The following is a 17,135-nucleotide window of genomic DNA, read 5'->3' on the forward strand; positions in this document are numbered from 1 at the left end:
GTAAAAATAAGGTGATAGAATTAGGGAGTGTTGAATATCCTTGCCCCTTTGCAGTCTATTCAATGGATATTTTCTGACTGGTTATCTTTACAGTTTTTCCACAGCATTATAAGAGTCCTCTGCTTGTGTTCTCAAAATTCCAAAGTTTGCTCACCATCCTTGTTTACTTGGGTATGGAGCATGACGTACAAGAGAAAACAAAACATGGGATAGAAACAAAGTGTTGACAACTAATGAATTAAAGCAGTAAAAATGAGAAAAGACACCTGGGTACCTCATAGGAGACAAAATGCATGATTGCAAATGCAAAGCTGCTTTCGCCATTCACATGTCAAAGCATTGCTTTCTGATAGCTTCATGCCTGTTTTCTGCTTGAGCAGTGGGCTGGAATAGAAGACCTCCAAGGTCCCTTCCAGCTCTATTCTGATTCTGATGCACGTCAACTGATGGTACAACCATCCACCTGGCCATCCTCTTCTCTAGGCTGCATCTGAAATGCAGCCAAAAGAACGTATAGTTCAGAAACCAATTCTTAAAATGTTTGTTTATGAATAATAATATTCAAAGGCCCTTTTACCTTTTATGGTTAAGTTCCAAGGCTATATATTTATAGCCAGAGGTAACATGAGCTGCTTGAAACTGGTAAAAAGAAAGGTGTATGATTTGTACTCCTGTTCTCCACCTTCCTTTTCGCTAAAGTTGTCCTTAGATTTTCAATAGGCAACATATATACAGAATTTATAGATAATTGTATGTTTGTATATAAAATTCACAGACTTGGCACTTCTTTTTTAAAGATTTTATTTAACATTTTAAAAGTTGAATAAATAGACAAAAAGGTAGAGAAGAGGAATTGAAAGTAGGCTACTTACATATAAACGTTACAAGCCTCATAGAAATTATTTCATGATATATTATATCACTTTAAAAAAAAGTATTGCGCTCTAAGAATATAAATGCCAGAAACAGTAGCCATTCCCAGTAGAAATAATAAAAGATTAGAAAATCCTATAAAGCTGACTTTTTGTAAAAGGAAACCATAATTTTGGCTGTGATACAAATCTACATATAGAATTGTAATCTAGAAATCATTCCCAAAGTTAAATTCCTTGTCAGGTTTACTTTTCATTAAAAAGTTATTTTATACACTGAAGCATATTTCTATAACCAGAGTTGAGTGACTCTTTTAATGGATATTACAATAATAACTTTCTTCTTTAATTCATGTAAGATGTTATCTATATTTTCTTCTTCACTTCTGCTTAAGGATTTCTTCTTCCAGGCACCAAAACTTGGCTTTTGTACAACCCTAGATGCTGTATTCCTGCAAAGTTTCTCACAAATCATGAGGATTTCTGTTACAGGAAATAGCAGTACAAGAACATCTAAATGTGTGACTTTGTGCTTCTTAAAAAAAAGATGTGTTCTTTTAAATATGCAAGTCTAAATATTGCTTTCCAAATATGGAAGTCTCAAGTATTAAGATTTCATGATAATCTCTTCATACACCTTGAGGAAAGGGAGCAGCTTAAAACAATCTTGAATGAATAAATACATAAACAATACAAACCTATAACAAATGAAACCATAGGGATGCATATTCTCATTCTGTTTCCTATGTACTATCCCCGAACATCATCTGCTTTTTTGAAAGATCTGAAATGGAAATATAACCAAGTTTGGCTAAATGCCATGACATGGCTCTGCACAATTATAAACTTGGATAAAGCAAAGATTCTGATAACTACATTTCCATTTTAGTTGTTTGTAGTGTAAACTACAAACTGCCCCTAGAGTCGGGAACGACTAGCACATATGTGCGAGGGGAACCTTTACCTTAGTGTAAACTCTGGGGACGAATGTACCATACATCCCCATCCTTCCAACTTACAGATGCACACTACTTGATTAGGTCTCTAATAGCTTGGAAACAAGATATAGAGGAAACATGGTTTACAGCCTAAGATATGGAGCCCAACTAGTGTAGAATCTTCCATCAAAACATCCCAAGGGCCAAATTCCATGTTGAATTCCAAATTATACATGTGCTTTTATTCAAAGCTGTTCACTGGTTTTTTATCACTCAGCCATTCTAACCACACATATAGTATTCCAGATGTACAGACACTTCCTTTTCCAGATTCTCCTGGTCACCTCTATCTGTGTATGTACAGACATTTTCAACAAGCAGGACGCACATGTCTACTCATGCCTAAAGTGTCATGAGCAACGACCCCAGAATGCAGCAACCATCATCAATACAAGCCTGTTTGCTAAGGTGCTCTAATTTTAGATCAAGTGGGGATGCTGCACCAGTTGTCAAGTATGAAGGCTGGTCATATGTGACTTCTTTCAGTTCTGTTGTAACTTCGAACATTCACTAAACAAATGGTTTTAAGTTGAAGGTTACCCGTAGTACCATGTTCCAAATTCTTTTTGATATTCCATGAGTTACTTACTAATGTGAAAATTGGCTCGCAGATCCCACAGTCCCTTGATTCCTGCTAGTTATCTAATCCATGACCCTTGCATTTTCTCTCTTTTTCTGCCTCTTAGGGACTAGCTGCACATTACCCCAAGATACGCATCATCATGGCTTGCCTGCACGAGACCCGCACACCTTCCCCCTCCTTTGGCAGTTTCAACACTATCTTGACAGAGAGTTCCCTCCGGAAATTGGATCCAGATGCCTCGGACTGCACCCCTGAGAAGGACTTGACGCCCACACAGTGTGTGTTGCGAGACGTCTTGCCCATAGATGGGAGTGGAGGTGGAGGCGGTGGACACAGTCCTACCCCCAGCGAGGAGACCCACGAACAGTTTGCCAACAGCGTGCTGCAGCTTCATGAGAATGAAGCTGGTAGTGGGGGAGGCGGAGCTGGCGCAGGAGCTGGAGTTGGGAATCCTGAAGTCCGGCCTACCCGCTACCATGCTGACCAAGTACGGATCCACTGCCAGACAGGGAGTGGCTTTCTGGAAGGGCTTTTTGGTTGCCTCAAACCTGTCTGGACCATGATTGGCAAAGCATATTCCACCGAACACAAACAGCAGCAGGAAGGTGAGTAACACGGTGACCACCAGGAGCAAGAGTGGGCATTATCAGTTGAAAGAATCCTATAATAATAACTTCTGATTATAATAGTATATGAAGCAAATCCTATTGTTGAGAGTTGGGCTCCATGATTTCCATACAGAAAGGTCTAAGTTGGTTCACAGAATCTCCGGGTAGAGCTGGGAAAGACCCTTCTTTAAATCATAGAGAACTCTTTCCAGACATGCATATCAGGAGTTGGGAATTTGGAGCCGCTATAGCCGCGATGGCAAACCTATGCCACGTGTGCCGGAAGTGACCCACAGAGCCATCAATCCGGGCACGCCAGCTGTTGCCTGTTGCTCTTCCAGGTTCTGGCGCACACATGTACACCGGCCAGCTGCTCTTAGCGCATGCATGTGTACCAGAAACTGGAACACCAGGTGACCGACCCACATGCGCACGCTGTAAACCGGAAGCTCGGCTTCCCGGCTCTTCCGGTTTCCGGCGCTCCTCCGGTTTCTTCCGGTACTGCTCTTCTGGACCTGTTCTTCTTCTGGAACTGCTCTTCTGGTTTCTGGAGTTCCCCCGCGTGTGTGCGTACGTTCCCGTTTTTGCACTTGGTGCCAAAAATGTTTGCCAACACTGCCCTATAGCCTTCAGATTTCAGTTCTCACCAGACCAGCATACATTAGCAAGGATTTTCGTGAGTTTGGTTCAAAACACCTGGAGGATATAGTAATCTGATGTGAACAATATTGATTTAGGTGTTTGATTCAGTATAAGAAATTTTCTATGTCCCTATTTTCAAGATATGTTCCCAAATGCAATTGGCAATTCAATCAGTCTTGGTGTTAATGGGGAACTTAGGATTCAGTTTGGATCAAGGCTTTCTCCCAGAGTCAGTGATCTCTTGCGTGGTTCTTTTCATCCGTTGCTGCCCTCTAGAACACGGTGACCCCTTGATTTTCTGATTCTGTCTGTGTCAGGAATTAGTTATAAATTTAGTTTACAGGCTAACCGTACATGAGGAATGAAGTTCTAGTGACTATTCATATAATTATTACAGGATTAGGCCAAAAAAATGCTATATAACAGGGGTGGGGAACTGTGGCTCTTTTGCGACTTGTGGACTTCAACTCCCAGAATTCCTGAGGCAGCTATGTTGGTTCTGGAATTCTGGGAGTTGAAGTCCACAAGTCGCAAAAGAGCCACAGTTCCCCACCCCTGCTATATAAGAAGCTGTCTTTATATATTGAGTGGAAATGAATTTGGTCCAAAATGCCATAATTAGAATTTGAATGAGTGCTAGCCAAATGGACATAATTATAACTATTTTAATAGAGATATGTTTGTTGCTATGCTATTTGCCAGTTTTTTTCTAGAGTATTGCCTTTGAATCCTGAATCCTGAAAACATTGGTAAAATCAACTTTGTCAATGCCAAATGCTCCAGTTAACTAATGCACTGTTAGAGACCCAAAGGACATTAGAACATTGAGCATGTGCAATTGTGAAGATCAAAAATACCTAACACTTTAATCTTACAAAAAAAAATTCCTACAGACATTTTTGTTACAATTTTTCCAGTCACTGGGTAATTTGAAACCCCGGTTTTTATTCCCAGACCACAGCAACATGGCCATTTTGTCTCTCTTCTTCCAGTCAGATGTGTTGATGGTTAACCTTTTTGTGTACAATTGAGCTGATTAGATTAGATTATTTCTTGCTTAGTACTGAAGTTTCTCAAAATCAGAGGAAGTCTGACGTTGCAGCTTCTAAGGAGAAGAACAGATGAAGTGACTCTAAAGTAAAAAGCTGCAGATACCTTAAAAAAACATTATTTTCTCTTTTGACCCAAAAAGGATATCATAATTTGCAATATTTATTTTGCATGCCATCTCAGCCACTGAAAGTATTCTAAGCAGCTCATATGCCAGGATTTAAGGCAACAGAAATAGCCAACCATACAATAATGCTGCATAACCTTATGTCAGGGAGATAACCAACTCCATAGGGTTGTTATACCATCAGGATAGATTACTGGGAACAAACCATTATACTCTGCTGCAGAACCGGCTGGAAGAGCCAAGTTTTCACAGCTTTATGAAAGCTTAACAGAGTCGGCCATTCAAATCTTGAGGAAGGGCATTGCTATTTCATGTGGTAGGTCCAACTATAAAGAAGACACAGCTCCTAGGTCCCACTTTGCCTAGAAAGTCACATTTGTATAGCTCAGATCTGGAGCACACCAGTTCTTACTGGCCAGGCAGAAGCAACAAGAGAAAAGGTTTTAAAGGTAATCAGCTCTTAAACCTTGTAATGTTTTATATATGACAGCCAAGGCCTTGAATTGTACCCAGAATCTTATTCTTAGCAAAATAGAGACATTATATTGGCAAAGTCAGGAGCATCAATAACAGGTGTTCAAATGTTGCCCTATGGAGAATGCATTGCAACAATCTCACCAGAAGGTCACTAGAACATGATTGACTGTGATCATAGCTTCACAAACTAGGAAAGGATATTATTGCCACAAAAGATTGATTTCTGCAAACGCCTTTCTAGGACAGGGCCACTATCTGCTCATTGAGCAGGAGATGAGAGTCCAGGAGACCCCTCAAATTATTTTAAAAAGTCCGCTTTGGGAAGTGCAAATGAGAAAATCTAGAGATGGTAATCTTGGTGACAGAAAGGTTTTTAAAACCAGAACCTCTGGAGGGGACCTCAGGAAAGCCTCTTTTGAAGAAGTTCAGCTCCCATACTTGGAGTAGATAGACATGCTCTCTGATTTCTCCTGCACATCAAGAAAAGCAGAGTCTCTCTTTCGAGAGACAACTGAAAAGAATCATTCCCACTTATTTGCACAAAATGGACAGGACCAAGGAAGCTGGGAGCAATCACTTCAATTTTCTGATGAAGTAGAAAATTAGATACTTAGAACGTTCTTCCATCTTTTCGAGAATCAAAACTTCCTGATCCTGGTTTTTCTTTAAAAAAAGGTTGAGGGGGGTGAGAGACTTCCCCTCTTTGAAATGCCTCTGCTATGATAACATCCAGCACAGTTTGGTGTTGTAGGCAAAAAAAAATCCAACTCGCATACTGGTTCAGGTTCCCTGCCTTCAAAGTAGGCCTTAATAAACATCTGTTTGATCACCATTCCACCTGAAGCGTCAAGAAAGAGGGGCAACTAAGAGGGTCAAATCTCCAGGTGGATCCAATCAGCCAAAATATTGAATGTGGGTTTCTCAGTTTGAACATGAATTTTCCAGGTGTTTTTTCTCCCCATTCAAACATACTTTAAGATGGGCAATTTGTCAATTGTGGGAAGACTTCCCAAATTGAGGAGGATACTCTTGTGAGTATCTTCCCAGAAGATACCTTCATTTTTATTCAGTGGCTTCTACTGGTAACAAATACTTCAGAGGTATCTATCATGACTGAATGCCCTTCATATAGCTTTTCCCTCTTGAAAAAAAACATGAAGGAATGCAGAATATTCTTCAAACTTTGACTTAAATCTTGAATGTTCGGCTTATTTGTTTTCTTCTAGCCCCTTTTTATGGCACCCAAGATAAATGGAACCAGCCATATGAAATGTGACTGTGATGCTATAAGAAAAGCTGGGGCCAAAGGGGGTGAGCAGCGAGATGCTGGACTGATTATTCCTCCCTTCATCATTGGAAATAATTTCTTCCCTTTTTCCAAACAAGTCGTTGTGTTACTAGAGGCGTTGAGAGTTGGATGGTGTATAAAATCATATTACTGTTATTATATACACAACAGTGTGAAATCATAGCTGGCAGTTTTTTAGATGGTTCTGGCCTTTCATACACATCAAATTTTTCCCAAAAACCTAGCTCCTGGGATTTTGTAATGTACCTGCATAGTATATATGCAAATCCAAGCAGTGTTCTTCTTATTGTTGTTGTTACAAGTTATTTCTGCAAGGGCTAGAAACCTGATTGGCATTATTATTATTTTTAAATGCATACTCGGCTTATTAAATGTCATGTACTTGCAGTGTTTACATTTGTTCCTGCGATGATATGCATGACTTTGGTTATTCCTGAATGACATTATGCAGGACTTTTTGCCCTGTGGATGAAAAACCTGCCTTCCTCTGAACACCCCGCAGCTACCCCTTTCTTTTCCTCTCCATGCAGACCCCTGGGAGGTACCCTTTGAAGAGATCATGGACTTGCAATGGGTAGGCAGTGGGGCACAAGGTGCTGTCTTCCTGGGACGCTTCCATGGGGAGGAAGTTGCAGTCAAGAAGGTGCGAGACCTCAAGGAGACGGATATCAAACATTTGAGGAAACTCAAGCATCCCAACATCATCACCTTCAAGTGAGTGGGGCGGCGTTGGCAAGAGAGAATTGGCTTTGCCTTTCTTAAGATGAAGTCTTTCTCAGCATAGTTGGACAGGGCAAATGTCTTTGCCAAGCACCATAACTTACTCCCTCTCCCTCACCCATAAACACAAGCAATCATGCAACACATACGGCAATCAGCTGTGTTTCAAGCCAAAGACTGTATGGAGAGAGAAAAACCTCGATTTGTGCATGTCCCACTTAGTTTAGTGTAGTTATGGCGAATTGCTTGGCTCAGCATGTCAAAAATTCAGAAATTGCCTAATTTGGCTCTGCTGGTATGTCAATACCACCACCTCCCAAACAAAAGAGAAACAATTCTCTGTCTCCCCTTCTAGGCCACCTTGAACAGTGGCACCTGGCAACAGCGCTGAGGCTAGGCCTGAAGCAGAGAACCGGGCCTCAATTTTGCCCTAGTACTATCACTGCCACTCAAAAAGGCTGCCCTGCACCATTTCCCGAGACACACAAATGTTGGGGAATTGTGTGATTGTCTCCGCAGCCCAGCACTCTCCAGAATCTGCCGTGTACCGCTTACCTTTAGACTTTGTTGTCTTTCTGATGACAGGCCTCGTCAGCCTACCGGAGGCTGCTCCAGTTGCACAAGGTCTTGAAATAGCTTCGGAGAATGCTCTTCTGCAGCCTCTTCAGCCTCCAAAAACTCCACAAAAGCATGCCCTATTCAGAGGGTCAGTAGGCCATGCGAGAACATGGCCCTTTTTGCACAAATTCCAGAGGGTCTGGAGGCCACATGACAACACCCTTCATTCTTGTGCAGCCTCTGTAGACTTCAAAAATTGCACAGGGATGGGGCATGTTTTTGAGAATACTTGTCAGGTGTTGGGGAACGCTGACATCCAGAATGTCATGGCATGTTATCTTTGACACACACGTCATAGGCTCACTGTCACTGCTATACTTTCTTTTCTGGAACCACAACTTCCCAGTATCGACCCTGGTTTTTCTTTCAGTCAGGACAATTTGTGAGACAAACTCTTGGATGTTGTAGTCAGCCTCTCCTTAGTTTGTAGTTTTTCACATGGCAGGAGAAGATTATTGGATACTGATAAAGTAATCATATTAACTATAATGAACAAATGTAAATTGAATTGTAATGCTCATTGCTTCAAAATTAGGTTTCGTTTTGGCTCTGCCACATTTCTTGGAATTGAGTGTGACCTTAGCTGATTCTCTCTGGGGAAAAACAGGAAAGTAATACTTCTTAAAATAAGTAATGCTATTTCAAATGTTGGAATTACAGTCCCCATAATTCCAACCTTGTTAGAACCAACCAAATTATTTCCAGATATATTGGGCTATAATTCTTATATTCTCTCAATTTCTACATTCCTTCCTCAATCACTATGCCAAACCGATTCTCCTAAAAATTGTAGTCCCAGATATCTTTGTGGTCACCAAGTATGGAATAGATAAGAGTATCTATCTAGTCATGACATTTCATATCCCAGTAGTCTATTCATATATAGATGTCAACCCTATAAGGTAGACAAAGAAACCAAACTGATTTTAGATCAGGACTACTTTTATTGTAACAACTATAATATCAGACTACTGCAAGTCTGCTTCCACCCTTTATCTTCATGTGAAGTAAGTCTGGGGCTTGTCTAAGACATTTTCTCGAGTTTCTTAAGACAAATTCAAGCCCCTCTTATCTGACCATGACCTTGGTAGGGACTGTTCGTCCTGTCCTTCAAGAGCATTTCCTATGCCCTCTACAATAGGTGAATGAATGTTTATATTTTCAGTGGTTCAATCCATAATGAAGGTTGCAGAAGGACCCCCAACTCACTGTTGCAGCTGCAAAACAAAATGGTTCTGGACCACAGAATGCTGACTAATTTGGGTAATTTCCCACAAGTACCTCATAGCATTAGGGATAACTTTTGGCTTGTCTCTGAACAACAGAAGCCCTTCTCACATGTTAAACATTAGGCTTTCTTGTTGGGACACAAGGCAGAAGAGAATCCTGACTCTTTGTCTCCCCAGAAATCATCATTCCACAATAACTCTTCAAAGAGCATGCTGGTGTTATTTCTTTGCCACTGTAAAGTGTCCTGCTGGTCCTTTTTAGCCTATCCTTATTCTGACCTTTCTCACTCCTTGCAGGGGTGTGTGCACCCAGGCTCCCTGTTATTGCATCATCATGGAATTCTGTGCCCAGGGCCAACTCTATGAGGTGCTACGTGCTGGACGCAAAGTCACTCCCTCGCTGTTGGTGGACTGGTCCATGGGCATCGCTGGTGGCATGAACTACCTGCACCTCCATAAGATCATCCACCGAGATCTCAAGTCACCCAAGTAAGAAGGGGAGCTAAATCGTTCCAGGAGACTAACATGATGCCAGGCAGGCAGTGGCAAGGAACTCAGGGTTACTGAGGGCAAGTCGGTGTTTTCCTACTGAAACAAAACCTGCCATTTTTGAAAGCTCAAAATCTCTCTCAAAATGTTACAGTTAAGTGGGAGGCTTGGTCGTCTGCTCTACCTCCCTATCACTGGTTTCATCCATAGTTCTTCTTCACGCTTGTGTACAACTCAGGGCATTAACCCTTTCTGTAATGGATGCTTCTCTGGTATATTGAGAGTGGAGGGGTTTTTTCTGAGTTTCATAAATAAGCAAACAAAACAATGCTTATCTCCAAGGAGTTTAGCCTGTACATAAATTAGACTTCAGGGAAGACAATAGTGAAGGTGACAAAAGTATGGCAAAGAATAGATGTGAACAAAACCCTTCCATAATTGAATGGGGTTGTCAAGAAGAGCATTGCCCTCCCTCACCATCAGTCAAAAAACACAATGGGGGGCAGCAGCTGCAGTGCTGTCTGTTCTGGTGAAGGAGGGCATTGTTTTCTCAGTCAGAGCTTAGAAGCCCCACTACTTTTGCTAAGGAAATAAGAGCAGGGGCTGTAATCATACAGGTGAAACTCGAAAAATTAGAATATCGTGCAAAAGTTCATTTATTTCAGTAATGCAACTTAAAAGGTGAAATTAATATATGAGATAGACTCATTACATGCAAAGCAAGATAGTCCAAGCCGTGATTTGTCATAATTGTGATGATTATGGCTTACAGCTCATGAAAACCCCAAATCCACAATCTCAGAAAATTAGAATATTGTAAAAAAGTGCAATATTCTAGTCTCGAAGTCCCACTCTAATCAGCTAATTAAGCCATAACACCTGCAAAGGGTTGTCAGTCTGGTTCAGTAGGAATCATAATCATGGGAAAGACTGCTGACCTGACAGTTGTGCAGAAAACCATCATTGACACCCTCCATAAGGAGGGAAAGCCTCAAAAGATCATTGCAAAAGAAGTTGGATGTTCCCAAAGTGCTGTATCAAAGCACATTAATGGAAAGTTATGTGAAAGGGAAAAGTGGAAGAAAAAGGTGCACAAGCAGCAGGGATGACCGCAGCCTGGAGAGGATTGTCAGGAAAAGGCCATTCAAAAGTGTTGGGGACTTTCACAATGAGTGGACTGAGGCTGGAGTCAGTGCATCAAGAGCCACCACACACAGACGGATCCTGGACATGGGCTTCAAATGTCGTATTCCTCTTGTCAAGCCGCTCCTGAACAACAAACAACATCAGAAGTGTCTTACCTGGGCTAAAGAAAAACAGACCTGGTCTGTTGCTCAGTGGTCCAAAGTCCTCTTTTCTAATGAGAACAACTTTTGTATCTCATTTGGAAACCAAGGACCCAGAGTATGGAGGAAGAATGGAGAGGCACACACTGCGAGATGCTTGAAGTCCAGCGTGAAGTTTCCACAGTCTGTGTTGATTTGGGAAGCCATATCATCTGCTGGTGTTGGTCCACTGTGCTTCATTAAGTCCAGGGTCAACGCAGCCATCTACCAGGAGATTTTGCAGCACTTCATGCTTCCTTCTGCAGACGAGATTTGTGGGGATGCTGACTTCATTTTCCAGCTGCCCACACTGCCAAAAGCACCAAATCCTGGTTCAATGACCATGGGATTACTGTGCTTGATTGGCCAGCAAACTCACCTGACCTGAACCCCATAGAGAATCTATGGGGCATTGCCAAGAGAAAGATGAGAGACATGAGACCAAACAATGCAGAAGAGCTGAAGGCCGCTACTGAAGCATCCTGGTCTTCCATAACACCTCAGCAGTGCCACAGGCTGATAGCTTCCATGCCACGCCGCATTGAGGCAGTAATGCTGCAAAGGGGGCCCAAACCAAGTACTGAGTACATATGCATGCTTATACTTTTCAGAGGTCCGATATTGTTCTATGTACAATCCTTGTTTTATTGATTGCATGTAATATTCTAATTTTCTGAGATTGTGGATTTGGGGTTTTCATGAGCTGTAAGCCATAATCATCACAATTATGACAAATCACGGCTTGAACTATCTTGCTTTGCATGTAATGAGTCTTTATCTCATATATTAGTTTCACCTTTTAAGTTGCATTACTGGAATAAATGAACTTTTGCACGATATTCTAATTTTTCGAGTTTCACCTGTATCCTGCCCTTTATAATCATTCTTGTTTTGTGATTTCCAGGTGTTTTGTAGTCTAGAGGCAGTAGGAGGAATTTGAGTAAATCTTGGTTTAGGAATAAGATATATCAGAATTGCATGGGTTTGTCCAGCTACTCCAACAAAGTTGTGAGGAAAAAATATGTTTTATGAGCCATTCAGTAAGATATAGGTTAAAGAATTAGATGATATGCTATATTCCTTTGAAGTGCCACCACACAAATAAAGTATCTTTGTGGCAAAGTTGTCTGCAACCTTCCAGGAAGATATGGCCCACAGTTTCTGAGAAACCCAAAGGTAGCATATAAATTTATTAAATTATTATTATTCCATGGAGGAGGAAAAAGGGGGTTTATTCATATATTATCTTCCCCAATTGATGGTAGAGAGCCCTTTGTCTCTCAGAAGGAGCCATGAAGTCCATTTCTTTTCTTCTCCCCCTAGCATGCTGATCACGTATGATGATGTGGTGAAGATCTCTGACTTTGGCACCTCCAAAGAGCTCAGTGACAAGAGCACCAAGATGTCTTTTGCTGGCACTGTGGCCTGGATGGCCCCTGAAGTGATTCGGAATGAGCCTGTTTCTGAGAAGGTTGACATCTGGTGAGGGGAGCTAACCCAAAAGACAGGCAGGGGAGAGAGTGGGGAAGGTCTGAGTGGGTGGTCAAAGTATAGGACAACCCAGTGCCCCTCCTCCAGTTGTGTTGGGCTCTGGCTTCTTTCGTCCACATAACACATACCCAAACAAAGGTGTGTTGGACTACAACTCCCACCAAGGTCTAGTACCGGTAATAGATACCTATTTATTCACAGATTTACCTTATGCCCTACAGATGTATTTGTCCATTACTCCTAGTCTCACCTGTATATACTCCCAGGTATAGATTCTGTTTGGGTAGAAGGCATGGCTGGAAAAGAATGTAAAAGGGGAAGCCCATTGAGAATGGTTGTTCATGCTAGAGGTTTCCTCTACTCAATTGACTTTTCATTCCCACCTAGGTCCTTTGGCGTCGTTCTCTGGGAGTTGCTGACCGGAGAGATTCCTTACAAGGATGTGGACTCCTCAGCCATCATCTGGGGAGTGGGCAGTAATAGCCTCCACCTACCTGTGCCTACCAGTTGCCCAGATGGCTTCAAGATCCTGCTGAGGCAGTGCTGGTGAGTTCCCATGTTACATCACTTCTCAGCAACTTGGGCTAAATTGTGGGAGGAAGAATTAGCCTTCAGAATTAGTCCAGGGCCAGGCCCTGCTCAGCTATAGTTTGAAAGAAATGAAAATTCTAAATCCACACTGTTTTTTTTAAAGGAAAGGAAAGGAAAACTATATTATGCTACAGAGGAGAGAGAAAATGGGGAAAAGAAAAAAAAGCAATCCTGTTTCATTAAAAAAAACAGTTAAAACCCAACTAAATAAAATTCAAAACTCAGAAGAGGGAGGAGGAAAGCACTTCTTATATAATCTATTAAGATTATATAAACTCCAGAGAATTGAGACACAATATCCTCCAATCTTATTTATTTGCCTTGCTCGTGCAAGAGATCCAGATGATACTTTTTTGTGTATGTGTGGAATGGCCTCCTTAAATAGGCCTAAAGACAATAAACATTGATTGAAGCCTATTTTATTCACCATTACAACCACATGGAGTATTTACCATACAGGAACATTTATATCAGCTTTTACATATTAATGTAAATGCTTTCCACATTTTGGGGCTCCCTAGGAATATGTTCCAGATCTGATAGCCTTCCAGTATCTTGCCTGTGATTGATGGGGATTGTAGTCTAAAATTTACAGAGAGTGTTAGATTGGGAAGTATTTATGTTTTAATACAATTTGAAGGCCCAATTAAATCTAATAGAATGCCTGACTTTTGCCACATCTTATCTTCCTCATGCAGTGGTGGGTTTCAAATTTTTTTAGAACCTCTTCTGTAGGTGTGCCCTGCTTTGTGGAACTGGCTTACCGGCCATGTGACCGGGTGGGAGTGGCTTGTCAGCCATGTGACTGGGTGGGCGTGGCCAACTTGTAAAATGTGGTGAAACTCACTTAACAACGCTCTTGCTTAGCAACCAAAATGTTGGCTCAGAAACTCTGGCATTTGAAGCACGCAAGCCTTAAAGCTGGCACGTTACCCCTAACCCTTTAGAAAAAAAACCCAGGGGTGTTCAAACTTGACAGTTTTAAGACTTGTGGACTTCAACTCCCAGAATTCCTCTTCTCACTCTTCATCTTAATGATGTGCGGACGGGTGGGGGAAGGAGCTGGAACCGGTTCCAAACGGCACTGTAGATTTGTGGAACCTCTTCTATAGAAGAGGTTAGAATTGCCAGGAACCCACCCTTGTCCTCATGATATATAATTGAAAAAAAAATTTACGGTGCGTTTTTTAGGTACTCTTCTCTGGCTTCTATTCACGGGAGATAGAGATATAGCAACCCAATTATGTCATATGAAACCCAAAATGTGATACGTCTTTTTGTTATGAATTATATCTTTCTAGGAATCCCTCTCTTTGCATATCTTGAGTTCACTTTTGATCTATTAGGATCAAGGTTTCATTTCCTTTACACCTGAGCTAAAGAAACTGTGATCCTCCAGATTACAAGTCTTCATAAATTCCTTGGGGACATCAAGAAATATTATTTTTAAAAAATACATTTACTAGCAGATGTTATTGAATGAATTTAAAATAATACACAGAGATGGACAGCATTTTGGCAGATGGTGTAATGTAGATACATACATATTTAATTTAGAGCCATCTTTTCTTCAGCAATCTCCTCCAGTTTGTCATACCATAACAACTCTATGGAGTAGGTTGTGTTAAGAGAGAAAGCCCATCTCAGGGTGTCAAGTTTAAAATTGGAACAACACACCTCTTTCCAGAACGCACCTTGATTTATTTCTGAAGACCAGGTAGATTTCTCAGCAGAAAAAAAACTTCATAATAGAAGCTTACAATGGAACCCAATGAGCTTCCATTCCTATTTGCTACATTACAGCTAGTCCTCACTTACCAACCATTTATTTGAAATCATACTGAATATGGAGTCTTACAACCATTCCTCAGAGTTGCAACCATTATAGTTTCTTGATCATCATTTGTGACTTTTCACACACCAGCTTCCAACAAGCAAAGTCAATGGGGAAGCTAGCATGAAGTCACAAGTCACAGTCATGTGATGTTGCACTTAATGACTCTGGGTGATTTATTTAATGACTGCAGCAGGAAGTGACAACTGATGTCACAAAACAGTGCCGTCGTGTGATGTCTGGCTTAATGACTGTGCCACTTAGTGATGGAGTTGTCAGTCTCTATTGAGGTCGGTAAGTGAGGACTATCCGTACATGGAGCAGTTAATGGCCATGTTAAGGAAAACTCATGATACAAAGTTTGATTGAGAGCAGAAAGAACATTAATTTCTATAATGAAAGCTTGAGAAACAGAATAAACAATACTCCAAGAAATAAAATATTACACTAATGCATAATGCAGCAAACTTTAATATCACATGCCAGTTTCTAAATTCTACACTTTACATTTTAATTTAAATCCACACCAATCTATGCATTGTCATACCCAAAATGGAGCACAGCTACAGAGAGGACAGCTGTCACATTCTTGGAAATTCTTTTTGTGTAGATGTCTGTCCACTCATAATTATTTTGTTATTTGCTTGCTTGCTTATTTGTTTGTTTGTTTGTTTATCACATGTATATCCTACTACAATCATAACCAGACTCTTGATGGATCATAACATTTAACAAAACAATAAATAACAATAACTACAGATAGTCCCCGGTTTACAATCGTTCATTTAGTGACAGCTCAAAGTTAAAACGGCACTGAGAAAAGTGACTTATGACCATTTTTCACACTTATGACCACTTATGCAGCATCCCCATTATCACAATGATCAGAACTCAGATGCCTGGCAGCTGACTCCGATTTATGACAGTTGCAGTGTCCCAGGGTGTCCCGATTCACTTCACAAGTGTGTTAGTAACTTAACAAGTGCAGTGATTCATTTAAGAACTGTGGCAAGAAATGTCGTAAAATCGGGCAAAACGCTTTCACTTAGCAAAAGAAATTTGGGGCTCAGTTGTGATCGTATGTCGAGGACTACCTGTAGATAAAATACAAAAGTCATGCAGTCAAAAATATAAAAAAACTTGCATTCCAGATAATGTCTGACATCATTCTAAGTATCCTCTGGAAGAATTCCATTTTCATCTGCTTGTGGAAAGTGACTAGAGTTGATGTCAACCATAATAGTGAAGACCATGAGCAGCTGGGATTTGTGTTGAAAGTAGTAACCTACACTTTGTCAGAGGAGTCTACAAGTATTTCTTTGCAACATACCATGCATATCCACTATCAGTGTTCCTTTAAAGGAAGACTGGCCCTCAAGAATGAGTGATGCAATACGTAACAGTTGCTGAGTTGCATTTTAAATATCCTCTTCTGACAAAGCTATCAAGTGTTTGTCTCACTAGGAAGAAAAAGACCTGGAAATCAACCCTGGCAATCAATGGGGTGACAGATGTCGCAGCCACATCGCCCTCACATCCATGCAGCAGCAGCACTGGGGGTTCGTCAGAAACACGTATCAAATCCACCGTAGCTATTTTATACAACAAATGTGGCAAATCCATTGCACTGCTTATTTCTTTCCCTTTCAGTATTAAGCTGAGTACGGGCCACACAGTTTATGGACTGTAATTTTTAGCGTGCTTAGACCATGTGTAATTGACAGACTGGATTTTATCATAGATTTTATCTGTTATTTATTATTTTATTCCGGAATTTTAAATTGCATATTTATGGAGTGTTTCTATTTGTTCTGGTCTCTGGTCTATGACCATAATAAACTGAATTGATTGATTGGCCTGGAAATCAGCTCCATAGCAAGCCTAAAACTACTTTTATTGAGGCTGACTATAATAACAGAATCTTGCAAGTCTGATTGTGTTGTATCTCTTCCCCCTTCTTCTACCACATTAGGGAGATGTTTGTGTGAGCCATTTCCAAATGTTATCTCATCCTTCTGGACCTAAAAAAAAACCACTTCATCCCCTTTTGCCTAGGTAGCAGTTCCCATGTATCTCTTCAGGGTCATCTTTGTTACTCACTACATCAAATGAAAGGGATGCGGTGGCTCAGTGGCTAAGATGCTGAGCTTGTTGATCAGAAAGGTCGGCAGT

General features: G+C 40.9%; 1 protein-coding gene across 2 annotated transcripts in view; it reads left to right on the forward strand.

The window, feature by feature from the left end:
• The window catches only part of MAP3K12 (mitogen-activated protein kinase kinase kinase 12), a 139,963-nt gene that overhangs the window by 101,702 nt on the left and 21,126 nt on the right, over window positions 1–17,135 (forward strand). For both annotated transcript variants that reach the window (XM_081937235.1, XM_081937236.1), the window contains exons 2-6: window positions 2,557–3,058; window positions 7,197–7,380; window positions 9,531–9,722; window positions 12,371–12,529; window positions 12,926–13,084. In XM_081937235.1, coding sequence (XP_081793361.1) covers window positions 2,593–3,058; window positions 7,197–7,380; window positions 9,531–9,722; window positions 12,371–12,529; window positions 12,926–13,084 — 1,160 coding nt within the window. In that variant the 5' untranslated portion in view covers window positions 2,557–2,592. The remainder of the gene's footprint in view (window positions 1–2,556; window positions 3,059–7,196; window positions 7,381–9,530; window positions 9,723–12,370; window positions 12,530–12,925; window positions 13,085–17,135) is intronic.

This window comes from Natrix helvetica (genome assembly GCF_964273705.1).
Source record: "Natrix helvetica genome assembly, chromosome: 1".
In the NCBI taxonomy this organism is placed as follows: domain Eukaryota; kingdom Metazoa; phylum Chordata; class Lepidosauria; order Squamata; family Natricidae; genus Natrix; species Natrix helvetica.